This window comes from Typha angustifolia, chromosome 5 (assembly GCF_048772165.1).
Source record: "Typha angustifolia cultivar Huaian chromosome 5, ASM4877216v1, whole genome shotgun sequence".
NCBI classification, from domain to species: Eukaryota; Viridiplantae; Streptophyta; class Magnoliopsida; order Poales; family Typhaceae; genus Typha; species Typha angustifolia.
The window spans coordinates 6,260,794-6,286,885 of record NC_133243.1 but is presented as its reverse complement, the minus strand read 5'-3'; the positions used below and the strand labels follow the sequence as shown (position 1 = coordinate 6,286,885).

The 26,092-nt window shown below is 39.3% G+C and overlaps 5 protein-coding genes across 15 annotated transcripts; 2 read left to right on the top strand and 3 right to left on the bottom strand.

Moving 5' to 3' along the window:
• Positions 1–5,663: 5,663 nt before the first annotated feature.
• Positions 5,664–10,070, bottom strand: LOC140760257 (cation/H(+) antiporter 15-like). The gene is made up of 4 exons (XM_073097134.1): positions 8,961–10,070; positions 7,805–8,821; positions 6,568–7,149; positions 5,664–6,318 (listed from the first exon to the last, which is right to left on the bottom strand). Exons 1-4 carry the CDS (start codon positions 9,252–9,254, stop codon positions 5,821–5,823), a joined length of 2,391 nt encoding a protein of 796 aa, XP_072953235.1. The 5' UTR covers positions 9,255–10,070; the 3' UTR covers positions 5,664–5,820.
• A 144-nt stretch (positions 10,071–10,214) lies between these two features.
• Positions 10,215–14,581, bottom strand: LOC140760259 (omega-amidase, chloroplastic-like). Of its 3 annotated transcripts, none has more exons than XM_073097139.1 (10): positions 14,362–14,581; positions 14,174–14,290; positions 12,788–13,006; positions 12,607–12,700; positions 11,499–11,573; positions 11,178–11,256; positions 10,939–10,954; positions 10,757–10,843; positions 10,572–10,654; positions 10,215–10,505 (listed from the first exon to the last, which is right to left on the bottom strand). In XM_073097139.1, exons 1-10 carry the CDS (start codon positions 14,419–14,421, stop codon positions 10,427–10,429), a joined length of 909 nt encoding a protein of 302 aa, XP_072953240.1. In that variant the 5' UTR covers positions 14,422–14,581; the 3' UTR covers positions 10,215–10,426. The 3 variants fall into 3 exon arrangements, with proteins under 3 accessions (XP_072953240.1, XP_072953241.1, XP_072953239.1); XM_073097140.1 differs by having other exon boundaries at positions 11,553–11,573; XM_073097138.1 differs by having other exon boundaries at positions 10,757–10,954.
• A 1,379-nt stretch (positions 14,582–15,960) lies between these two features.
• Positions 15,961–16,338, top strand: LOC140760436 (uncharacterized). Its single transcript, XM_073097373.1, has one exon. The coding sequence runs from the start codon at positions 15,961–15,963 to the stop codon at positions 16,336–16,338; it is 378 nt and encodes a 125-aa protein (XP_072953474.1).
• Positions 16,339–19,637, bottom strand: LOC140760258 (replication protein A 70 kDa DNA-binding subunit A). Of its 3 annotated transcripts, none has more exons than XM_073097135.1 (2): positions 19,212–19,637; positions 16,339–18,835 (listed from the first exon to the last, which is right to left on the bottom strand). In XM_073097135.1, the coding sequence occupies exons 1-2, from the start codon at positions 19,469–19,471 to the stop codon at positions 17,191–17,193; spliced, it is 1,905 nt and encodes a 634-aa protein (XP_072953236.1). In that variant the 5' UTR covers positions 19,472–19,637; the 3' UTR covers positions 16,339–17,190. The 3 variants fall into 3 exon arrangements, with proteins under 3 accessions (XP_072953236.1, XP_072953237.1, XP_072953238.1); XM_073097136.1 differs by having other exon boundaries at positions 16,339–18,809; positions 19,216–19,637; XM_073097137.1 differs by having other exon boundaries at positions 19,216–19,355.
• A 345-nt stretch (positions 19,638–19,982) lies between these two features.
• Positions 19,983–25,340, top strand: LOC140760045 (protein FAR1-RELATED SEQUENCE 6-like). Of its 7 annotated transcripts, none has more exons than XR_012104327.1 (6): positions 19,983–20,202; positions 20,632–22,810; positions 22,900–22,965; positions 23,115–23,195; positions 23,295–23,557; positions 24,908–25,340. XR_012104327.1 is itself a non-coding variant. In XM_073096836.1 (4 exons), exons 2-4 carry the CDS (start codon positions 20,717–20,719, stop codon positions 23,151–23,153), a joined length of 2,199 nt encoding a protein of 732 aa, XP_072952937.1. In that variant the 5' UTR covers positions 19,984–20,202; positions 20,632–20,716; the 3' UTR covers positions 23,154–25,340. The 7 variants fall into 7 exon arrangements, 1 of the variants encoding a protein (XP_072952937.1); XR_012104324.1 differs by having other exon boundaries at positions 19,984–20,202; positions 23,305–23,557; XR_012104326.1 differs by having other exon boundaries at positions 20,584–22,810; positions 23,115–23,557.
• The last annotated feature ends 752 nt before the right edge of the window (positions 25,341–26,092 follow it).

The following is a 26,092-nucleotide window of genomic DNA, read 5'->3' as shown; positions in this document are numbered from 1 at the left end:
GTTAGTTAGTATATAAGTACACCAATGTATCGATGCATTTGGCGTAGAAAACCTCACTAAATATTTCAACAAAGTCCATTCCTAAAGATGATTACTGTCGTTTGATTGTAATTTTTGTTCTTTAAGTATACAAAGTTTGTAGCAAGATATAAGGTAGTAATAGACCATGGACTACTCGGTTTAGAAGTACCAGTGGAGGCAAGAACAAGAAGGACGAGGAGAACAACAGGTACGTAGCCAGCCTTCATCTTTGCAACAAAAATAAGAGAAACTTCCTTCAAGAAATATGAGAAAAAATAAGGTTAATTTAGAACTTTGAGGTGTAGAAATAAATCTAAAGATGCAAAAGCTAGTAGGCTTACAAAGAGTTAGCACAGCAGATTTGATCTCCGGTCTCTAGATGATACCGTGGGGGAGTCAAAGACAATAGAATGGGGAAGAATTTATACTAATATTTTTCATTATTTTTAAGGATGGCTTAATTGTCCACTAATTACAACTAATCTTACAAAGTAAATTTGGTTATTTCTCTTTTGGCAACAATAACAAAAGCGGTAGAAATCAGTGGATTCATAATAAGTTCCTCGCATTAGGAGAAATATATGTTTTAAAGTTATCCAAATTAAAAAAAAAATGTTTACAGAAATGGACAAAGGATTTGTATCATATGATACCGATGACAGTTGCAACTTAACAAATATAATAATAATAATAAAACATAGCCAAATATTTCGTCTCCTTTTGTGACAAGAGAAGTAATTAAATTTGGAAGTATTTCACCGTAAGAATTTATTAATGAATATATATATGAATAGCACTAATTAGCCCCACTAAAATCTAAAGATAATTTCCATATGCTCTTTTCTTTCCAAATAAATATATTGTAGGATATAAAAATAAAAATGTATATAACAAATTCAAATTTTTATTAGTTGAGATCATTAGATTTGTTCCTCCTTTTTCTAAAGATATCATCTTTTTAATTAAATTGGTATGGCAGATTATATTTTCAAATTAATAAGTAATTTGGGAAATTTGCCCCACTGATACAAATTTTTTGCTCCACTCCTTTGTTAATACTCAATGTAATTTGAATACTAACAGCGAATAAATAATATAATATATACATATATATATATATATATATATATATATATATATACAATATCCAGAGTCTTATTTCTCTTGTGTCCTATCTATGATTTATATTTCTTGAAAATTGTCGATGAAATTAATTCATACTTCTTTGATGATAAACTTGATATTTTAGAGTTAGAGCTCCACATTTCTATTACTTATCTCTCTTCATATAGAAAATCAAGTTGATTGTACTACAGGGTGTGTTTCTAAAATATGAACTATAAAATTGCAGAATTATTTTTTTCCCCTAGCTCTGCTAGGATTTCTCCCCACTTTTAATGGTCTTTTCTGGCTCTCTCCATTTGCACTCCTCGTTGGTGACTCATTTTTCTCCCCCTCCTCCTTCCCCATTAGAATATTAAGCTAGCCCATTTGATTAGTTAATTAAATTATTAGTTGACTAGTGTGGAAATCAAGAATATTAACCCATTTGATTAGTTAAAAGCTTGGTGAAACAAGTTTGCTGCTTCACTCTCCCAAGACGACCTCATCTATGCCTTTTTATCCTCTTGGGTCTCTAGAAAACGAGGAATGAGAAGGTTTTCAAACTCGTTCCAGTGTCAAGACGTAGCAGGTGGTAGTAGTGTAGATGTCTTTATTGCACTCCCTACATCACTGCATGTTAGCCAAGTGGCAAATGACTGCGGGCCAAACTATTGGTAATCCTATTATTTGATCGAATGGACGCGAGCTGGGGTGGGAGGTTTTGAGAAGGTTATTCGATCTCGTGGATTAACTACGTGGAATATCCGGAACACCTGAGTCATGTTCGAAGGTTTGGAGGAGGGTCGATTCATCTATAGAAATTAGGCTTGACCCAGTCTTCGATCGCTCGAAGTTAAGCAAGAACTATGACTTCAGATATTTCTTTTTTCTCAATTACAATGGCGGAAGAAAAGAGTCATAAAAAGAGGATAGAAAGCATGCATACAAATAATATCATCTTATATTATTCTGGCTTCAGCATGTATATTATTAGATCAACTTAATGACCGCTTAAAATGAATCTAAATCTTAATTTGGAGGTCCATCACAGTAGTAGGAGCAGCGGCAATCTCTACCATTGCAGACACCATTGCCTTGTGTTTGTTTCTGACATGCAGCGTCGCATGCCGCCGCTTGACACTGTCCAGTTTGAATGGTCTTCCAACAAGTGTGCTCAGGGGGGAAAAACACACGCCCAGATACCTCATCCACCATGCCTGTTATTGTAAAACAAATGTATTACGGTTACTATGCCATCAAGAATATTACAAATAATACTCTATTTCTTTTCATTTTCTAACTGTTCTTTCTATCAAACAATATGATATGGGTTGGTATTTTTTAACAAATGGGAGACACTAACTATAAATACTAAAAAAATATTACCTTTACTGGTCATATAGCCAAAATGTAGTGTGATATATATAAAATAAAAGAAGGATTTTTTTTTCTCTATTATTTATTATATGATTATTGTAGTTAACAAACACACATTCTTATATATATATATATATATATATAGCTAGTAAATTATTAGTCTAATGAACTCAGATAAGTACCCATGGAGAGAACAAGGAGGATAACGGCAATAGGTAATATGTGGCCAGCCTTCATCTTTGCAGACAAAATAAGAGAAATTTCCTACAAGAAATATAAAATAAAAAAATCAAAATCAATTTTGAATTTTGAGGTGTAGAAACAAATTGAAATATGCAAAGTTAATAGGCTTACAAAGTATTAGCACAGTAGACTTTTGATCTCTGGTCTGTGGATGATGGTGTGGGTGACTCAACAACAATGGAATGGGGAAGAATTTATACTTGAAATTTTCATCATTTTTAAGAAAACTTTAATTGCATCCAATGCTATGTAGTAAATTGGGTTATTTCTCTTTTGGCAACTACGAGTAATTTATGATTTAGATTTGTCCGAATTAAAATTTGTTTACAAAAATGGACAAAGGAATTGGATAAAATTATAATCTTCTAATATGGTGCAGCTGTATTTCTTAATATGGATGATAATTGCTGCTTATCAAAAGAATATAATAAAAGCACATCTAGATTATGTCCCCATAAGAATTTATTAGTTTCCATATACTCTTTTCTTTCCAAATAAAATATATTTTAGGATTGAAAGATAAAAGCATGCACATAGCAACTTCAAATTTTATTAGTTGAGATCATCTAGACTTTTTTTTTTCTTCATAAAATAAAATATTTTTAATTAAATTGGTATGGCAGAGAATATTTTCAAATTAATTTTTAGTAATTTAAGAAATTGACCCCAATGATCAAAACTTTTAGCTTCCCTGCTAACTTAATACTCAAGGTAATTTGAATGCTAACAACGAAAGAAAATTATATTAAAGTTTTACTTTAAAAATAAAATAAAATTAAAAATATATGTATTCACGATATGTAGAGTATTATTTCTTTGATGAAATTAACTCATACTTCTTTGATGATATGCAATCTATATATCAACTGGAATTGTTCATATAAATATGTCTCATCCAGTCATCCTACCCAAAAAAAAAATTATTTAGAGTTGTTTATTTAGGAGAAAGTAGAGGGCATCCTGATCAATTAACCTATTAATTGATGATGGAATAATTTATTAGTTCCTCTCGTCACGTCTATTTCTTCAACCAAATAATTTTAATTAAATTAATTAAGAAAATTTGAATGTAAACTAACCATTTTAAATAAAAAAAATTAAATTTCACATATTAAATTTCATAATTTTAGGGTTAAGCGCGCTATAATTTTTATTATTTATCTTTAGAGCCTTCAATTTTTGGTAGGCAAATACTTCCAGGTTGATTGTAGAATAGGGTGTTCCTGTGATATAAACTATAAAACCCAAAAATTATATTATTTTAAATAAAATAGCTATAGTACCAAACAGTGAAAAGTTTTAATTTACAATAATAATAATAATAATAATAATAATAATAATAATAATAATAATAATAATAATAATAATCTACACCAAAGTGCTAAAAATTGTCTCTTTTTCTTTTCTGCCGTCAACTTTACGATTTTCTAGGCAATTAAGCCCGGCTTTTTTTAGCGCAGGCAGCTCATCCCATCCGAACGCCGTTAGATTCTCTAACTCGAATAGATCTGAGCTCGAATCGCTGCTCAACGCCACCTCCTTCTCCGCCGCCGATGGCGGTGGATCGGTATCAGCGCCGTCGAGGCACCTCTGCTCGCAAGGCCGCGAGTCCTCCCCCACCAATATGTTCACCGGGGAGAACCTAACGGACCTCTTCGCTGCCGCCGGCGTCGGCGGCTTCTGCTTGGATGAGAGGCACGACCTCGCCGACGAGCAAGCCGGCTCCGGTGCGGGCGAGGTCGTGGCCTTTCCCCTCTTCAGATGGCCGGCCGAGGAGAAGATAGCCTTGAGGAGGCAGGCAAGCGGCGCTGAAGTGGACGACGAGGAGGGGGCGGGCCCCTTTTTAAGGTCGTAGAGTCGGGTGCGGATCGATCGGGTCTTCGTCTTCTTCTTCGTCTCCTTCTCCTTCTTCTTCTTCTTGGTGGTTTCATCAGGCGGCGGCGTGGAGACGGGCGTGGGAGGATGCGGATCGGGTCGGATCCTGACCCGGATCCGGTTGAGCCCGTTGCGCGATGGATCACCGCCGTCGGAGGAGGAGAAGCCGAAGCTGGAGGCGTCGGAGGAGGTCGAGATGGTGCGGGGTGTGGTCACCGCGTGGCTCTTGCGGGGAGTGTAGGAGGGGGAGGGGAGGGAAAGGGAGAGGGAGAGAGGAGGGTCAGCTGCTCCGCCGTCGCGGTCGGTCATCCCGGCGTCGGCGTCGAGGGAGCGGTAGATGGCGTCGAGGAGGGAGGCGGAGAAGGAGGGGCACTGGCGGACTAGTGGAGGGGGAAGAGGAGGAGGGCGACGATCCCAGCGCCTATCCATCGCTCGACGAAATGACCCAACGAGGCAGGCGAGAAAGAAATGGAGGACCAGATAAGAAGGAAGAAGGCCTACGGCCTATGGCTATGTCAAGATTGAAGAAGAAAATAATGATAAATAAAAATGGAGAAAGACGTGCAGGTTTGATTCTCCGAGATGCACGACTGCGATGAGTTCTTTATGACGTACTTTATAATTTTGTCTGTATGGCTAAGATGACCCACGTTGTAAACAGTGAGTTAAGAGAGATATACGAAAATTAGTGGACTTTAATAGAGAACATAGTCACATACTGTCGCAGCTTAAGGGCTGCGATTGGTTTTTTCTTTATATATCTCTAAATTTGTGGGTGGTCAATTGTTGTTTGTTTGTTGTTGTTTTTTTCTTCTTCTTTATATATCTCTAAATTTCGTTGTTTGATACCACAATTTATGTAATATCTAGAAGACTATGTAATAATTTATAATATATATATATATATATATATATATATATATATATATATATATAATAAGAATAAAGTTAGGAAAAACATACTGATATGTTGTTAATATTAAAATATACAATAAGACAACATAATAAAGATGATTCCAAATTCCATTCAAGTAATCTGACACAAAGAAAACCAGGACTCCAGTTCCAAAATGATAAATGGAATTATCTGCATATAGGATAAGCATAAAACCAAGCATAATAGGCTTCTTTTAGTGTATCCTGATAAGCAATATTTCTTCTGAACATTTTTGCATGGCCTAATTAATTACCATTTAGTTTTCAGGATGCATGCTGCTGCACCACAAGGATCGCGAACGATGAATGGAAGTCCTGGGATGCGAGCAGGTCTCCCACCAACCCGAGCTCCGGCGATTCGTTCCACTCGGCCAGGCCATCGTACAGCAGCGCCGTCGGCCCCTGCTGCCGCCCCACCACCACGAGGTCGTACTCGTTGCCAACCTCTCGGATCACCGATACCGTCTCCTCCACGTTGTTCGCCATCACCTCGTTGATCACGACGCGGTTGTTGCCGGCGTTCTGGGCCCTGAGCTCCCCGACTACCTCGTCGTCCCGCGACTGGTTGACCATAGACGTGAACCGCACGACGGTCACGCCGACGCCGGGGTGCTGCGCCATGCGGGACGCGATCGACAGGGCCTCGCGGTCGTCCGGCCCTCCCCAAAAGAAGACAGCGATGAGGTACTGCCACTGGTCCGGCGTCGACGTCACCGGCGGTGCCGAACTGTTGTGGATGAGGATTCCGACCGAGCACGGAGCCTATAAGACCACTTAAAAAGAGCGAATCAGATCATACATGATAAGTTTTAAGTTCTAACCCTAGATATGTGCTAGTAACTAGAGCTACTAGCCTGCCTAGTTGCAAAGTAATTAATATTTAAATAACATTCTACATTTTCCTCATTTTTTGATTAATAAAATTTTAAGTAACATTCAACGTATCTCAGAGCTTTGACAATTTTAATATCAAATCATACATGAGCTGAGAAGAAGATTTGTAGGCCTCACCTGAGAGAGGACTAACGGTACGACGGCACGGATTCCTACGTCGGCGTCGACATTGGTGGTATCGTCCCTGCGAGGGTAGGGGATGACGATGAAGGTGGCGTCCTTGTCGAGGGCCAAGGAGCAAATATCATGGTGCATGGATTTACGAGGCGCGATGGAGGTGAATGGTATGACGGTGGCGGCGCCTTCCTTCCTCTCCTCGAAGGCGATGAAGTTGTTGTGGATGCGGTCCATCTGGGAGGTGTCGATCAAGCCCTTACTGTCGCGGTGGGAGATGAGGGTGGAGGCGGCGCGGCCGTGGAGCTCGACGAGGTGGAGGGGGTAGACGCAGAGCGAGCTGCGAGAATGGACGGAGGAGCAGCACTCGAGAAGGTCAAGGATGGCGGGGAGGGGGGCCTCATCGGAGAAGCAGGCGAGGACGCGGAGCTCGGTCTGGGATTTCCGGTGCTGGACGGTGCGGCGAGCCATCGGATAGTTGGAGCCGCTGTGGGGCTTGTAGAAGTGGGCGACGACGGGGGCGCAGACGGCCGTCACGCCGACCGTGGAGATGATGAGCATGGCGTACGTCTCCCTGTTAAGTAGCTGTTGGGGACAAGCATGGCATAAGAAACAAACCAAGAGAGCAAATGGGAAAAACTTGCATTGCTTTGGATCAAATGGTTAAAATACATTTTCACTTATTGATCTATAATTCAGTACCATATTAGACCTAAGAAGTAGCACTGCATAATTTAACATTTATACTAGCTATCTAAAATGTAATAATTCAGTAGGCAAATTGTAAGCTTTTATTTTTCATGAGAATATATAATCTAATATAAACAGGTAAGACATGTTTTAGAGAGTAAATAAGTAATTAACCCTAGTAAGTTTACAATCATAGTTGGGTTGGTTGATTCTATAAGTTGTAGGATTTTCCTCAAACATGAGCACTATTGTATGTATTCACCACATAGAAGATGTTCATTTTAAAAGAGTAATGAACAACATATCGCTTATCCACTAACTACATAACTAGCATCCTCCATGTTGTACAAAATATCTTCATAGGCTGGTACAACACAATCTATATTTGGCAGTAAATAATGGGATGCCAAATACGGCTCCTAATTGAGAAATTCCTGCAGTCTAGGTTGCATGCGATCGATAGCTAAGAAACTAACAGTACGGTGCTCTAGTGCAATGCCATGCATATATATATATATAGTTATAAATTATGTATAGGAGTAATACGTACCATGCCGTTTCGGAATGCGAGGAAGATGATCATCTCCATCAAGCCTCTGAAGTTCATCATGAGCCCTAGCATGAAAGCTTTTTGCACCGGGATGTTGTAGAAGACGGCCGGCACCATCGCACCGACCACCTTGCTCACATAGGCCACCAGCATGATGAACTGCAACCACATCCACAGGCCCCCCTGGCTGGCGGCGGCTGGGACATCCGCGATGAATCCCCCGTAGAGGAACAGCAGCGGCAGCAGCACCTCGGTCGCGAGCAAGTCGAGCCGCTCCACCAGCGCGGCCCCGAGGGGCGGCCCGTCGGGTATTGCCAACCCTAGGATCATCGGCCCGTCGATGATTGTCGCCCCCATGGCGTCGGTGGCGATCGCCATCCCGAGCACCATCATAATGATCACGAACACGTGGAGCTCCGACACGCGCCCGTCGGCGGGCGTGGTCCGGACGATCCACCGCACGTACGGCCGGAACACGAAGGCGACGAAGAGGAGCATCACGCCGTAGCAGATTAGGGCGAGGATCCCCTTCAGCCACCCGTTCTGGCTCTGGTTGACGGCGGTGAAGACAAGGACGAAGAACCACCCGATGACGCCTTGGATCATGGCCGACGAGAGGGCGAGGCGGCCGAGTTCGGTGTTGAGGAGGCGGAGCTCCGCGAGGATATCGGCGAGGACGGGGAAAGCGGTGGTGCACACCGACGCCGCCATGAAGATGTAGAAGCGACCCTTGTACTTGAGGATGGAGATGAGCTGGTCCATGACGACGTAGGAGCTGAGGATGACCATGGCGAGCGGGAAGAAGAGGCTGACGATGCCGATGGCGACCGGCCTTTTCCCCGACCGCCAGATCATGGTGGGGTCCATCTTGACGGCGGCGACGAAGAGGTTGAATATGAGGCCCGTCGCGGCCAACGTGACGTGCACTGACCGGCCGTGCTCCGATTTAATACCATTGAAGAAATCGAAGAGTTCCTCAGTGTCAATTTTCACCGCCGGTCCCAAAAGAAGACCTGCCTGCACTTTGAGAAAGATCTCTGTAGTTTTATGTTCTATAATAACTAGAGAAATAAATTTTAATTTATATTGACGAAGTTCATGTATGTTTAGATTCCATAGAGGTTAGAAAAACCTCGGACATAAGAAGGTGGCTTACAATGATGTCGCAGATGATTCGCGGCTGCTTGAGGGGCCGGAGAAGGAGGTGGAGAAGGCGGCAAACCGAGACGATGAGGACGAGTTGGACCAAGAGGCGAGAGACGTAGAACCAGAGGAAATTTTGCCTGTCCATTCTATGCCACAGACCATTGGAGAGCATCCAGGTCTCGGACAGCATTGAGCAGGTAAGTTCAAACCGGTCATTAGAAACTTCGTCGCCCACGAGAGCTCCCATGAAGGCGCCGGGGGGAGATTGCGGGCCTGAGTCCATGAACGGATATTCTTCTTTCATGGCGGCAACCTCTGGTCACGACAAGAACAACCACCACTGCCTCCTCCACCGACGAGAGGGGAAGAGAGAAGGGAGGAAGAGGGTAAGAGAGTTAGAAGACGGGTGGACGAGAGAGGAACATGGATGTGCATGGCGTTGCTTTGCTGTGAATCCTGTTGCCCTCTACAAGAGTAGAAAAACTACCATTGACCATTGACAACAAGGTGAGAGCATGCACTATTTGCACGTGGTTCGGATCGATCCATGGACCCGATATCCATTAATTCCCTTAATGGGTCGGAACCTTCGCAACCAAAGGTGATCAAGCCAAATGGCTCCGTTAACGAACAGAGCCCAAAAAAAAGACATCTCTTGTTACTAGTACTGCTATAGATAATAAATATTCGAGATCCTAAAAAGAATGCAATCAACATAACAAAACGAGAAGATTCTCATTTTATGTTATTCTTCTTATATTTCAAATAGAAAAAATTGCTAAAAAAGTGAAATTAACTGTTGTAATTCCTCTACAGTAATATATTCATTACTATGCAGGTATGTCTAATTTTATTACAAGTCTATTTGAAGGGACTATATTCATGGGAAGCAAGATAGCAAACAACTGATAGAAATCCAATAAAATGGTTTGGACATATCAAATAGAAACCATATATACTGGTGTCGAGGAGTTGACCTATTCAAAACGAAAAAGACTTTGGCAAGAAAGAGTAAGAGATAAGAAGAGACATGCAGGCAATTAAGAGATGGACATTGTGTGAGACATTGACTTTGAAAAAGATTCATATAGCTGACCTCACTTGATAGGGGATCTGGGAAGCAATCATTGTAAGGAAGACATTCTTTTCTTTGATTCTTGAACGATATGATGATTTTTTTTTCATACTTTTCACGAAGATGCAATTCTATATCAGCGTATATCTTCTGTATCAGTGTGTTCTTTCTAGATTAAAGAATCCAATATCAAAGAACCTGTCAGTTGCCTTTAGAAATTCTCTTAAAGAGACATGATACATTGGTATCCATCAGTGTTCAAATTCCTGGACGCTTCACACAAAATCTTTTCCTCTGATCAGAAGAAAAAGAAATAATCTAGAATACAAGTTTGAAAGTTTGACCTTGTCTAGCCAGCAGAGTATACCAGACAAAGATATCCTATTATTCATTTAATGCCATTATCCGGGCGGTTTTCCTTGGACATCGACCAATTCGTATATATCTGCTCGCCTTTGTATCTCTAAGGGAAGGTTCTCCCTGTATATCTTATATTTGAGTAAGAAAAATAAAGGTTATAACTTGGATAAGAGTTAAAAAGAGTACCTTCGGGTCTGGATTATGGAATAGTCAATCTCGCCAAGGACAGTTGCCATTTGATGCCCTGTTGTTGCAATAATGTCACCAAACTACAAACATAGCAAACTTTCTTTAGCTCTAATGTCAGTCTGTACCAAAAATTGGAGATGCAAATTTGAAAACACATTTATTTACTTCCATTATGCACTTACTGGCCCGACAAGAGTAGAATGACCCCAGATAATGTAGTCCGACATGGTATTAGGCTCTCGCGCAGGTGAGCAGGTTGCAACAAACAGCTGAATTCAATATAATGCATATAGAGAAAAGAAGCATACATGAACCAGAAAGAGGAACTGTTAAGGGAATCAGTTGGTAGAGAACTGGAGATTACCTGATTATCAGCAGCCCTGCAGAAGGGATTATAAAAAAGATAAGTTAATGAATTCCATATTATTCACGAGTAATGTCTTTTCTGTTTGGAATAAAAAGGGAAAAAGTAAAAGGCTAAGCATCCAATATGCACAATATAAACACATTATCAGCACAACACCGAAAACTAAGATGTCAAATAAAGGACCATATTGGAAGAACACCATGAACAAATGGAAGGGAGTTAAATAATTTAAGAACCTCGATCTCTGCATCATTTCCCATAGAAGTTGTCCAGTACTCAGGTTGAATGCTCCAGGATAGCATATCAGATCCACATCTGGTTTTTCCGACCAGCAAGATCCAATGAATTTATTAAAGAAGAGAGAACAGAAGAGATCTTTTCAAAAAAAATTTCCTTAAAAGAAAAATTAAAAAAACTATACTCAAAAAGCACATAACAGTAAATTACTAAATTCTATTAGAGGAATGGACTGGACATTTGTGATCCAAAAGGCAAAGTGTGAAATTGGTTTTAATGAAAGCTAAAAATTTGTGATATTAGCTTAATGAGAATCATACCTCTTAATCTGTAAAGCATAGCTAGTTCCGGAAAGCGAATATCATGACAAATACCTATTCCGATACGGCCAACATCTGTTGATTAGTCCATTGCATCAGTCTAGTGAGTGAAAGTGCCCTATTAGAAAGTTAAGAACATACAAGATTCATGTTAAAATAGTCAGATTCTAAGCTTATTCAGCTCTTTCTTTTTCCAATAAAGTAGTAATTAAACAAATATGAATCTTCCTCAACAGAAGATGCAGTCATCATTTTAACAAAACTAGAAGGCATCAATTTTAAATTAACTCCTCTTTAATAAGGCTACATAAATATTACCCTTCTATCCGGCCGTTTGGCAAACAATTGACGACCACCAGCCAGCCTATTCCCCTCCTCGGTCGGCTGCGTCTTCTTCTCCCCTAGCCCTACTCTCGTGTCGTGCCCTATGAGGACTAGGCCCCTTCGTACCTTGGGGTAGGCCAGCCCATCTTGGAACCGGTTAGCTCACCCGGAGTAGGTTTTGACTGGCTAAGGTCTGGCTAAGCCAAGCTTTTGGGGTCCCAACCTTAGATCCTAGACAATCATGCACACTATTTATCAGACTTAGAGAGGCGATTATACTATTGATCAATGAGAATCAAAACCTTCTAGGATATTATGGTTGGAGGTTTGAGGGGAAGATGATATAGATTTAGTGGTACCCGATAAGTACAAGATGACAACGCCTTTGTTGAGCCTAGTGAAGCAGTGAACCCTAAGTGAACCATGACCCAACTAGGCCAAACCAAGCTAAACAAACCCAATGAATAATGGACTGGAAATTAACCTGAAATACTCTGAAAATATCAAAAAATAGAAAATTATATAAAATGACTAACCAAAGTCTAACTAAGATCCAATGACACATTACTAACTAAACCAAAATGAAATGAGTCTGATGGTGCGCTCCACCTATGCATGTATACATGTATGCCTAGTACATGGTCAGGTTCTATATGTTAATCAATTGGCTTGGTCATGACCACAGTATTGGAAGCATTAGATCACTCATGACTTGGTGCAAAGTCAACCAGAAGTTGTGTAAGCTAAACCAGACGACATACATGCAGATAGTTTCAATGTGTACCTGTGTCAACAACTGTAGGTTCACCTCCAGCCTTGAGAATATCAGATTCTCTAAAAGTAATATCTCCTATGATGTCAACATCAAAAAGATGCAACTGAAATCATAAAAAGTTTGTCAAAAGATGGATTATGTCTATTTATGATCATATGGATCCGAAGAGAAAGCAATATTAACTCCTTACCTTCCTATGCTTAGCCTTTATTTTTCCATCTGGTCCAAGCACACAACAAGTGTTGAACAACCGACCATTAGTCTTCTCTGGTATTGATCCACCTATTATTGTAATATTTTGTTGAGCAGCAACCTCAGATAGCATTGAAATTGATGGTGCTTCTTCAGCATCTATATCTTCAGCATACTTTGACAAGTTCTCAAGTGACAAAGGACAATTCCATATTTCCTACCATAAAAAGTAGCAAATAAATGACCCATTTCAAACTCTTCATATTATTGTAAAAAGGTGGGTTTTGTCCAAGTGAATGATGCTCCCTCCAACTCCAGGGCTGCGGGAGGATAAGATGTATGCAACCTTATTATCATTACTAAAGAGGCCTTTTTCATGACCCAATCCATGAAAAAAATGGATATGAGGGGCGCGACCCTCTTTATGTTGTTTATGTCAATGGGTAAAAGGGGGGCTATAGCTTTCAAATTAGCACTGGAGCCTTTCTTTGTGAATGTAGGTTGTACAGTGACACCGGCTATACGTAAATGGTGAATGTAGGAATGGAAATTCAATTAGTTGCCAAGAACTATAAATAAAGCAGCAGAAATGAGATCAACATTGTCAAGTTGCAATAAGCCAGCAAGAGGATCAAGAAAACTTGGCATGTGTAAACACAATACCAAACAGAAGTAAGTTGCAATTAAGAAAGAGCAACAAATAAAGAATCAGATTATTCTACCAATCCATTACATCCTACACAGACCTTGAAAGGGAAATAATTTGCACCATAATTCCCTTATTAAATCATCAAGAACACACAATTAAAGAAGACCAACATTTTTTTTACCGGCATGATCTTCCCTATGCTTGGCCACTTCTTCTTCTTCTCTCTCTCTCTCTCTCTCTCTCTTTTGTGCATTTATGATACCACTTACATAAACATTAGTCAAATTTTATATATCTAAAGTAAGATCTCTGATTTTAGGTTTCTCTCTAGTGGGAATCTATCAAATACTCTGTTAGGTTCTGCCTTAGCGATCATGATTTCTATTAGACTAATACTAAATATTAGTACGAACATAAGAAAAATATCATCCTTTTCATTCAAAAAGGTATAACAGGAAACAACTTTATAGCAAACCAGAAGTAGCACCACCTAATTAAACAAGTAGGTCCAAGATGGAGATGTATTACCACTACACTATAACAGAAGACTCTCCAGCGGGAGCTTCAAAGAGGACAAAGATTCGCATCTTTGATTCGAAACATGTCAATCGGAAGTATATGTATTTATCATTCGTGGCCATTCTTGATGTCTTATGATTGAACATACACGAAATCGAAGGCGCTACCATTTCTATAGAAGTTTAACAACAGAAGAAATGCGAATCTCAATCTTACGGGTAACACAACGAGCTTTGCGCCCTTTGCGGCAGCGTCCTCGATCCGGACGCGCGCGTGGTTGATGTTCCTCTCCTTGTCCGAGGTCACCATCAACTGGCACAGCGCGATCTTGAACTGGATCGGAGGCAACCCAAATGCTACTTTCCATTAGTTCAGGGAATTGAAGAGAAGAAGATAGGGATTACCTTCCGAACGTTGGCGTGAGGAAGTGGGAGAGGCGGAGGAATCCGTCCGTGGGAAGCCATCGAGGAGGAAAGCGAGGCGGGTTGCGATCTCTGAGAGAGTATCGGATGACTGATGAAATGACTGCGGTGGTGAACTCGTTTGTGACTCACTCAAATCCGACCAGAGCCAGCACCTGACGCAGATTCTGGCGGCTTCTTGAATTGGCATCCTAGCAGTAAACTGTCAAGTGGTTTTTTACATTGAAAAAGGGAGGTTTTAACCAAACTAACCCTCGTCTAAACTTTATTTACGGAACTAAATTACACCTAAAACTTAATAATAAAATGGGTCTATTTTGACCGGCTCAATATTTATGCCATAATATCGTAAATAAAATGCTGAACTAGATCTACGTTTTATAAAATGAACTGTTGGTTGACTAGTTCAACGTGTTCATCACATGTGAAGTTGTTGATCTTGTTAACATTACTCACTATACTAAACTTAAAGTATAAAATAAAATTATGTATACATTTAGCACCTTCTCAAAAAAAATTATTGAATATTTCAACATTTTATTTAATAAGAAAACGTTGAATTTCATCTTATAAGTAAAATGCTGATTCATTTTATCATGGAAACGTTGAATTATTGCTACAAGCATGAGCAATTTATAAGTTAGTTGATTCATTTGATTTTCAGATAATAAAACAGTAATCCTTCAATTTTATCTATAACGAGTAAACATTAATATGACTGTTGGAAAGAAATATTAAAAACATATTTGATTCCAACTTAAGAAGAGTGTTTGTTGGAAAGAAATATTAAAATCAGATTTGGTTCCAACTTGAAGGGGAGTATTGGAAAGAAATTTCAAAATCAGATTTTATTACTATTATTATTTATTTGGTTAATCTGTTTGTTATTTACTTTCCTTATATATAGCAACACTATCCTAATATGTTAGATAGACAAACTTAATTATAAAAGAGATTGTTATAATCTCCTCCTATTTATGTACTTGATTCATTTTAGTGAAATACATAATTCCCTCTGACTAGTTGGATTAACATGTACAACATGAAAAGAGTATAAATTTCAAATATGCAACAAATTTACAATACCTAGTGTTAATGAGTCTTTTATAAAGTACATGTATAATATAATATATAGATAGATGGTGAATATTAACAGGGGTAAGAAGATAATGCATACATATCAGTAGCATTTATAAGAATGCCAATAAACTATAATTGGACGGAAGCATTTGGCATTTGCAATATTGTGACATAGAATGAGAGTTATCCTCTGGACTCACCAAACTCCACGAGTTTCATTCATGGAAGATTCCTGGCCACTCGCTTACATTCCCTTAACTCCTCCAGAGATTTCTCTCCATTGGCTCTCACACAAGACAGAGAATCACAAAGATAACCCTATCCTCCATTCAGGAAACCAGAAGCTGCCACGTAGGACTCAGATGCTGACCTGGGAGCACATACCAAATCGCCCCCCCTCTGCTTCCATTCCTTAATAACTATCCATTCTAAAAAACCCACCACATACATCAACCAGACAGCCTTCACAACTGTGAGCCAGCCAGCATCAACTGCTTCTCAATGGCTTCAGCTCAGGCTGCTGTCGCGGTGGCTATGTCCTCGCCCTCCGTTGTCACTAACCGAAGGACTGTTGTCGGCTCCAGTGCATTCTTCAATCCAATGAAGCAGCTATCGTCAAGGGCCGCCATTCCATCTGTGAGGTCACACCGCTGCGTCGCAATCCAGGCTTCATCGGGGGAGAAGGCGGTTGCGGGGCTGACTGCAGCTGCGGTGGCAGCAGCCTTTCTAATTCCAGATGTTGCAGAGGCAGCCCAGCCGGGAATCTCGCCTTCACTAAAGAACTTCCTGCTTAGCATTGTCTCCGGTGGTGTTGTGGTCGGGGCCATCATCGGTGCCGTCATCGGCGTCTCCAACTTTGATCCTGTCAAGAGAAGCTGAAAGTATATATATATGTGTGTGTGCTCTGTTGATCTTCTCTTTGGTTCATTTTGCAATAAATATTGTCCAGTAACTATCACTGTAATGTAAAAGTTATTCTAATCCAAGTTGGTTATGTTTAACCTGCGAAAAATTTCTTTGGCCACCACCTTATATGTCATCCTTGGATAAATTCTTCCTCATAAGATTCAATGACTAAGAGAAGCACAGATAATATATTCAGATAGCCTCTATATGTAGACAAGCAACATATTTGAGAAAAACATATGGAGATAAAATATATAGGAAGAAGGTAAAAACTCTAACTTGTCCTGAACACCAGTTAAATATCGTGAACCATTCTGTACAAGAATTAGCAGATCTATAAAAGTGGAATTTTGTTAAAAAAATCTAATATACAGAAAAAAGAATTAGCAATAGGATTAATTTGTCCTGAATAATGTCAGCTATGCAAGGAGAGGAGAATCCAAGCATATGTGAGATGTTATGGATGGAAACCACTCATTTACCATCACAGCAAAGTACAGATAAAACTATAAAAGCAATGCATCTCATAAGATTATTGCAGAAGAATTCCTGAAAAAGGACATTTACAAATTTGTTTAGTATGAAATTTATCTATGATGACATTTATTGGACCAAAAATGCTGGATGAAATTACAAATAGAAGCACACCTTCCACACCGTGGAAGTTAACAATAAACTCCTCAACATTCAATCAAATTGAAAGAAATAATTTTGAGCTTAAATCCAGATTCTAATGGACAAGATGTTGGTCTATCTTAATTTGGAAAATTTGTTTGGTTTTTAGTGTCACGTTCCTCGAGATGAGGATAAGAACAAGGTTCTTACTCACACAGGGATCCCTGAAATCAAGTCAAGTAGGCATCGACTTTCCCCGGAGGGGTTCACTTTCTCTGCCTTGACAACTGTAATCTTCACTCGCTGCTCATCTCCATATAATTCTTCCTTAATTTTCAGCCTGAACAGATGTTGCTCAAATAGGCTATGGCGAATGATCTCTGCAAACCTAGTATCATCAGGCTCTTCATTTTTAAGTCTGTAGAGTTCTTTTGCTGAGCAACCAAGTAACTCCTCCCCTGACTCCTGGAAAGCTGTCACCCAAGTAAGTCCTGTATGATCTTGGACCTGTGCCTGCAAAAGATACCTATAATCACACTCTTCAAACTCTTTATCGCACCTATCACAGCACCAATTACCGCTAGCTAATCTTGTTACTTTCTTACTGCATTGCCTATCACCGATCATCAGAGGACAAGCTGTGTAGCAGAAGTTATCTGTCTTGATGAATGACACAGTTGCTTTCACCGATATCCAGTCAGGCTTATCACCCCTCCCAAGGCCCTCATCCTTGATCTGTGATACCGTCTTACGGATCTCATTCCGAGAAAGTGCAGGCATGACATCCCTGGATATGGACTGGGAAGCAACATCCTTTCCCCCTCTATCAAACCATTCTCTCAGCTTATGGGCTTCCGGAAGATCAGGATTTATAAAAATTTGGGTGGAAGAAATAGTCCCGACAGACTTGCCGCTGAAATCATTCACCTTTCCTGCCTTAACAGCTAACACGGGAAATGCTCCAGTGTCAAGCATTTCTTGCAATTGTCGTCCTTCCTTGTTGCAAAATTCACCCCACAGAGTCAATTCAACACATCGACCAGATACATCCTTCAAATTAAGAATTCTTCTCTGAGTTTCCATTCCATTTTTTCTTAGTATGGTGACTGAAGGGTTCACAGATGTAACAACTCCAATAATGTCCAAAATTGAGTTATTCTCTGCATTCTCAATTTCATGTATTGGTCTAAAATTGAACTGCTGAGCAGGTATAGAGCTGTTCTCGTCTAGACAGGGTTCAAGAGTTGATGTTGCCTCCAAAAATATCTCCCATTCATTATTAAGATGGTTGTAGTTCTTCTTGGCAGGCTTCAAGCTCCCCTTTGATATCATATAAACCTTACCTACCTGCACAACCTCATAGAAGCGATCAACAACTGCATTAAAACAGGTCACTCGTATCTCTCCTCCATCAGAATCAAGGAGATCAAAGGAGAATACTTTCCCATCTCCTTTAGCATTATTATACCGTCGGAGATCTCCTTTGGCAGTTACTCTAGCTTTGATAGCCCATCGACCCTGATAAGGATTCAGAGCAGCTATTGGAATTATCCGAGGTGGTGCGTCATTCTTCATGATTGCGCCATGGACTTTGTAGCTTGGTGGAGGCTTGTAAGGATCTTGGACTGTTGGTTGAAAGCCCAGGACTTTGTTAGCAGGATTTACCATAGAGTTAACACCGATTCTTGTTACTGGACCAGACTCGGACACCCCATTAACTCGCTCATTTCTTAGGTATCCTGGATTATTCGCAGAACTCTTCTCAGAGGCAGGCTCGGCTTCTGAAGGCACTTTGGGATTCCCAATAATCTCACACTCCGGAATTATAACTTCCATGTTCAAGACAACAATAATCCTGTATCAGAAGATTATCTTGAGACAGAAACCAACGCCTAATTATACATGGGAAAAGCAGTTCCTTCGTAAACTTCTCTTATGAAAAATAACCAAACGCAAACTCCTTTTTTTTTAAAAAAAAAACTTAGTCACAAAAGTAGTGCAGATCTATTGTGTAATCCCGGCCCAAGTCCCAAACCCCAAAATTTGAAGACCATTAAACTAACTAACGAAATTTTAACTACCGAAATTCTTTCTTTCCTTTACTAGTCACCTATTCGCAACTAGCACCATTAGAAAAATCACTGGAGAACCTACTCAATCAAACATAAAACAAAGATTCGTTACTCCAAGACAGATCAAGAGAACATTATGTAGACATTAAGGCAACAAACCTACGGTTCTGGACGGTGCTACAGATGTACTCAAGAAGCTGGACGACCGATCCCTTGCGAAGCCGCCCGCTCTTAACGAGCTGGTTGAGCTGCGTCGCCAGCAGCGCCTGTTGCGCCGCAGCGCCGTCCGACACCACAGCCCGATAACGCTCCTGCGCGCCGGCGATCTGCCTCACCTCCACCACCTGCACCACCGGCTTCAGGTTCAGATCGCCGCCGTTCACCGCCGCGATGGCGTTCGCCGTCAGCCTCCCCGCCATCGAAGGCTTGCGGAGAATAGGGTGGTTATCAACCGATCGAAGAGTCGGAGATCGGGAAACCCTAGAAGAATAGAGAATTCGATTTGGGGGAAAGAGATAGAAGAGAAAAGAAATGGAGGGAGGAGGAGGATTTTATAGGCTCCCCGTTCGTTCGGGAGAGGCAGCAAGCTGGGTAGAAACTTATTTATTTATTTATTTATTTTAAACAGAACTAAAAATTAAGTCTCCGTACGATAACCTTCTCCAAACATTAAATTCCATGAGATCAAAGAATCAAAAGTCATTTTAATCATATGGTGTTCGTGTTGACACGTCAGCTCTAAGATTTTGTAGTCTATTTTTGAGGAACCATTTAAGTTGATATATTGATATACTATCGGAGCCGAAGATCCGGAGCTTAAATGTAACCCGATCCGCTTTGGTCAAACGAGTGTTATTCGCCAGACCTGTGGGTACACTAAGAAGACCAGGCATATCTTAAATCAATAGGGGTAAAACTGGGACCACCCTCTTTTGATGGACTTTTAACGAATAGGAAGGAAGGGTTTCGAGCCTGGCTTTATCATAACGTTTTCCACTATGCTGCTGCTGCGTTTCACAGTCAGGATTCGAGTCCACCCTCTTCTCCCCTCCACCGGACGGTCGCCACACCCTACCTATCCGTCGCACTCCCCGGTGCCGTCGGCGGCGCGGCAGCCGAAGAACCCTGTTCCATTTCAATCGAAATCGTAGTAGGTTTCCTTTGTTCCTCTTACCTTTTCCGCCAAAATTTCTCGCTAATTTCAAGGAATTTAGCCATTTTAGGGTTTTGGAAGGACTCCAGTGATCTATCGAGTACAACGGTGTTTTTGATAGTGTTGTCGAAGAGATTTTAACCGGTGTTTTTGCGATCTTGTTTATGTTTAAGTTGTTTGGAGTTCGAGGCCTTGCTCAGATCGAGCAAAACTCCTCTGAAATGTAGTGAATTTTGCAAATTTTCGGTGTGAAATTTAATGGTTTACATTCATTTTGTTGCCTCTTTTCATAGCGGTAAAAAGTTTTGATCTTGAGTTATATAATATATGCTCCACCTCTTTCTTTTAACCACTTATTATGCATAGATTCTACTGTAGGTGCTGAATATAGTTCTGTTTTTGAATGTAATCCTGGATTGGAATCAGGTGATAAGTTGTCTCCTTTCCATTGACCATTCTATTAATTCAACAATGCAAGGGAGAAAGAGATGATAGTATTGTAACCTTAACAATGAATTGGACATCCGTTAGTGCTCAAGAACAGGAATCTACTATGGATAATGGGCAGCAGACAGATAATGCAAGAGATCAGGAGACTGCTCAGGAGGGAGACAGTGGAACGCCCAAAGTGGGAATGAAGTTTAAAAATGCCGAGGAAGCCTTCAGCTTCTATCACAAATATGCTGTTTGCACTGGATTCGGGGTGAAGTGCCAATACTCGAAATATGATAAAGAAGGGCGATGCAGGTGTATAGTGATTTCATGCAACAGGGATGGTATAGTGAAGTACAAAACAGAATCTCATTCATCAGAACTTACAAAGAAGACGAATTGCATGGCAAAAATTCATCTGGGATACCGTGATGATGGATATCTCCATGTTAAGCAGTTAATAGTGGAGCACAATCATCCACTTTTTCCTGGTAAAGCCAGGGATTTTCGAACAAAAAGGAAGAGGAAACGATATCTCTATGACAATGACAAGGCTGAGATGCCTCCAAGGGAGTCATGGGTAGGAAGACGAGGTCGGGAAGAGATAAAGTGCAAGTTAATACATGAGAAAGGAGATGGCGAGGCTATACACAGGTTCTTTCTTCGTATGCAAGCCAAGGATTCTTACTTCTTTCATTTGATGGATTGGGATGATGAAGGTGTTTTGAAAAATGTATTTTGGGCTGATGGCAGATGTAGGATGGCATATCAATACTTTGGTGATGTTGTGCTAGTTGATTCTACCTGTTTGATTGATAAATATGATGTGCCCCTTGTATCTTTTGTTGGAGTAAACCATCACGGCCAGTCTGTTTTGCTCGGTTGTTGCTTGCTTTCTGATGAATCAACTGAAACATATACCTGGATGTTTAAGACTTGGCTATCTTGCATGTTTGCAGTTGGACGTCCTCCAAGTGCCATAATCACTGATAGATGTAAAGCTATTCAAGAGGCAGTTGCAAAGGTCTTCCCTAAAACTCATTACCGTCAGTGTCTATTGCATATAATGAAAAGGATGGGGGGAAACATGCAAGGACTAACAGAGATTGAAGAAATCCAGACGTCATTTAAGAAAGTAGTTTATGAATCATTAAGAGCTGAGGACTTTGAGGAAGAATGGAGAAAAATGATAGACAAATATGGACTTGAAAGTAATGAATGGTTCAGGTCATTGTATGATGATCGGCATTGTTGGGCACCAATTTTTGTTAAAGAGAAATTTTGGGCAGGCATGTCTATAACCGTAGGCTGTGAGAGCATGAAATCCTTCTTTGCTGAGTTTATGCATAGCAAGTTCACTGTCAGACAATTCCTTCGGAAGTATGAGATAATTGTCCAAAAGAAATACAAAAAGGAAGTTCAAGCAAATACTGAGTTGTTACATAAAAGCCCTCAATTAATAACACAACTTTACATTGAGGAGCAACTAGGTAAAGTCTACACAACTGATGTATTTAAACATTATCAAGCTGAAGTAAGGGCTTTAGTGTACTGTATCTCATCATTGATAAATGTTAATGGTCCAATACTCACCTTTAATGTAAAAGAACGTGTAAGGGTAAAGGATAGTAAATCCATGGAGCGAAGAGTATATGAAGTTACTTTTAATGAAGATGAGCTGGATGTGAGATGCATTTGTCACTCATTTGAGTACAGAGGTATTCTGTGTAGACATGCATTATCTGTTATTTGCTCTCAAAATATAGTTGAGATTCCTTCAAAATATATTCTTGAACGTTGGAGAAAGGACTACAAGCGTATGCATGCTTTGTCTATCTTCCCTGATGACATCATGGTTGACGGGCAGTTAGAGCGTCATGAGAACTTCTATAGGTGCTGCCTTAAGCTTTCTGAAATAGGGTTAATGTCTGAAGAGAAATATGAATTTGCAGTAAAGGTAGTTGACGAAGCCATAACGAAACTTCTCACTGATGATGGCTCATGTGGACTACGGCATAAAGATGTTTCTTGTGAAGCTGCCACAAATAGCAGTTTGGTTACTTTCACTCTGAGCAGTGACAACTATATGGGAAATGGAAGTGATAGAGCACCTAATCTTCTGCAAGTGGGCCAAACAGTGAATGTTCCACATTATGAGTTTTTCCACGACAGGGTAATTAACATATATTCAATATTTCCAATTCCTTCACCTATTGGTCAATTTGATCCATACTCAGCTCCGATGCAAATTCCATGTCACAGGATCACACTGTCCAACAGTCAGCTAGTTATCGATCTGATACAGAATGGAGACTGCAGTTCTTGCAGGTATGTTTTATAGTAGCTTGTGATCGATTGACTAATGTTATGATTGTTTTGAAGTCTCACTTTGTCTTTCTTTTTCTTTTCTCTTCTGATATGTTGTTTTGGGGCGTGTAGTAATAGTAGTAATATGATTGGCATACTTTGTCATGCAGGAGGCACAAATACCAGAAGCTGCCCCAAGACCTTGGTAGAAGTGGGGACATCTCTGCACAGAAGTGCATTGTATTACATAGGCATTGACTTTGAATCCATTGCTATTCTCCTGTTATATCAGTTGTGCATTCTATCTTTCTTTTTCCAGCTATATTGACTAATTGAAAACTTTTTGAAAGTTTGCTGCAGGTCAGCTACAATGTTGAGTATGGGAATTTATGTATACTATATGGATTTAATGGTAGCTGATTGCTTCCTTATCCATTTACTCTAACTTACAGCGAATTTAACAAAGTTTAAGCTAGTTGCCTCCAAGATTTCATCTGTTACTGCTGTATGTTGTATATTTGGAGGAGATTCATCTGGAAGGCAACTTCTTCAGATGTCATTCAATAGCAGTGGAGAGTATACAAGTCCTATGCCAGTATGGGGCTGCCTTTCAGTGCGTTAACCTAAACTATTTTTTGCTGCATTTTTTGTTACAAGCCTGATCTCCAGTTCATGTCAGCAAGAAATTGTCAATTATACCTCATAGCCCATAAATTCTGACTTACAATGTTTTCTTCATTTGGTTATAGTGGGACTTGAGACAATGATTTTTAATATCTGAAGTAAACAAACTTCTCCTATACTCCTGTTCATGCAATATATATAGAGAGAGGCTTCAAGGCATTGTGCTAGAAATGAAGATAGAAAGTTGTTCGCCATTTAAAATGTGTACAATCCTAAATTTCAGTTGTTAAATATTTCATAATGAAATCAGAGATACTGGAATTGTTGGGCATGATCCATACCATGTAAACTATCTGGAAGGAAAAACTGGTAAAGCTTAATGTTTTATTAACTTACATCTCAAGATTTATGGTTGTAAACCCTATGTAAGGTTTTGGATGATTTTAGACTTTGAAGCTCATTTTATTGGTCATAAATTTTGTATCACTTGACCCTAAGGAAAGGGAACTCTAGAAATTATGATCCTTTTGGTTATAGACAATATTTGGCTATAGATCATGCTTAATGATATGTATCTTAAAATAGTTTTTGGGTCTTTGATTTTCATTTGGAATTTTGTAAGTTGTAGTTCACTTAAAGGCAGAGTTGCTTATACATAAATTCTTGTATCACTGTAAAGCAACAATGGTCGTGCCACCATTGGCATGGCACGCCCCTAAGTATCATTAACATGTATAATATATTTTTAATAAAAAATTTAGGATATTTAGAAATGTTTTTAGATATTTGGCATATCAATTTTTTATTTTTAGTTTTAAATATATATATTAAAACCTACATTCTAGTGTTGTATTTTTAGATTATTTTGGTAAATGATCTATTTATTAAAGATAAAATAATAGTTAAATATAAATATTATTCAATACATAATATAATTGAATACATATATTAAAACTAATATTAATGATTGAATACTTCATAATATAATTGAACACATAATATTAATTGATAATAGTCTAATAATTAAAACTAGTGTCTAATTAAACGTAAAATAATGAGGAAGATTAAAGTCTTCATTTGATGATGATCGATGAAAATAAAACAAAAATTTAAAAAAAAAAAGCTCCACATTGGCACAAAGACTGTCACTTCTCGGTATGAGGTGTGCCACGGGCACACCCTATGCCAGGTGTCGTGCCACCACCGGCACGGCCATCCTTGTTCTAAAAAGCTAATCTTGGGGATTAGAAACACATCATTTGAATTTATGTATCTAGTAGTTCCTTTAGGAGGAGACTTAAACTATGCCAATGCTAAACCATCTAAATATGTATTGCAGAGCTACAGAGAAAGGGCAGAGAGAGCAACACACTGTTCAGATTGTTTTCATTATGAGCTACTGATGGTTGGAACATGATGCTTATTGTGGCAAGTGCTGACCTGAAGTTGCTCAGATAGGATTTGGTCGACATGTATATGTTCCATAAAAGTTGTTGTGACAAGGTGCTTCAAGTTGAAGAACTGCATCTTACAGAATTAGACTGGTGAATTCTATTCTGGCTTCGAGGATTTGCAACTCTTTTCCCCTTGACTTTTGTATTCTGATAAAGAATCTTTCAGGGGATTTATCTTGTACTTTAATTTTCAATCTTCACAGTTTGATGTATTACAATATTGCTGTACATTAGAACAGAGGAGAACAGCTGCCTAGGGCTTGTAAAGAAAATGAACTCAAGTTACTGGAGAACCATTCAATTATATTTGGTTCCATATCTGATGCATTTGTTATTTGGATTTTTTGAAGTATAGTGCAACTAAATCAGAAGTATAAGCATTTGAAGGTTTCCTGCAGATTAGATTCCAGACATCTCATTGCTAGAAACTTTCTTATGGATTAAAGATCAACAATTGTGCTGCTAATAAGTTCAGTGAATATGTGGCATACTCGATTGTAATTAGAAACTGTGACATGGCATAGATTTGATAGCATTGTGCTTCTACAAGGATTTTTTTTTTAAATATATATGGGGTGCTTATTTCATGGATAATGCTGATTAATATCATGTAGAAGACATTCATGCTTTGTTTTCTGCAGTTGTTTTCATTGTCTAGAATGAAATGTTACGATTCTTGCACCTTTTAAGTTGGATTATTTGGAGGTGTTTGAGCTCATCATGTTGGATTTTAGCTACTACTGATGCTGCTTGAGTTCTTTAATTATAGCCCACATGTTAACTTAGGGAAAATTCTATCTGCTTAGGAAAGAATTTGTCTCTTCTTGAATAGTTGAAAACTTGTATCTTCTTGCGTCACCTTCGACAATAGATATATATATATATATATATATATTATATATATATATATATATATATATATTAGGCGGTTATGGATAAGTATTAAACAACGAGATGGTACATGTTTATATAATTTAGCATGAACTTTTTATAACATATCATGATTGACTACCTTATTTATTCAATGGATTTTATTACTGTTGTTATTATTTATTTATTTGTTAATTTTG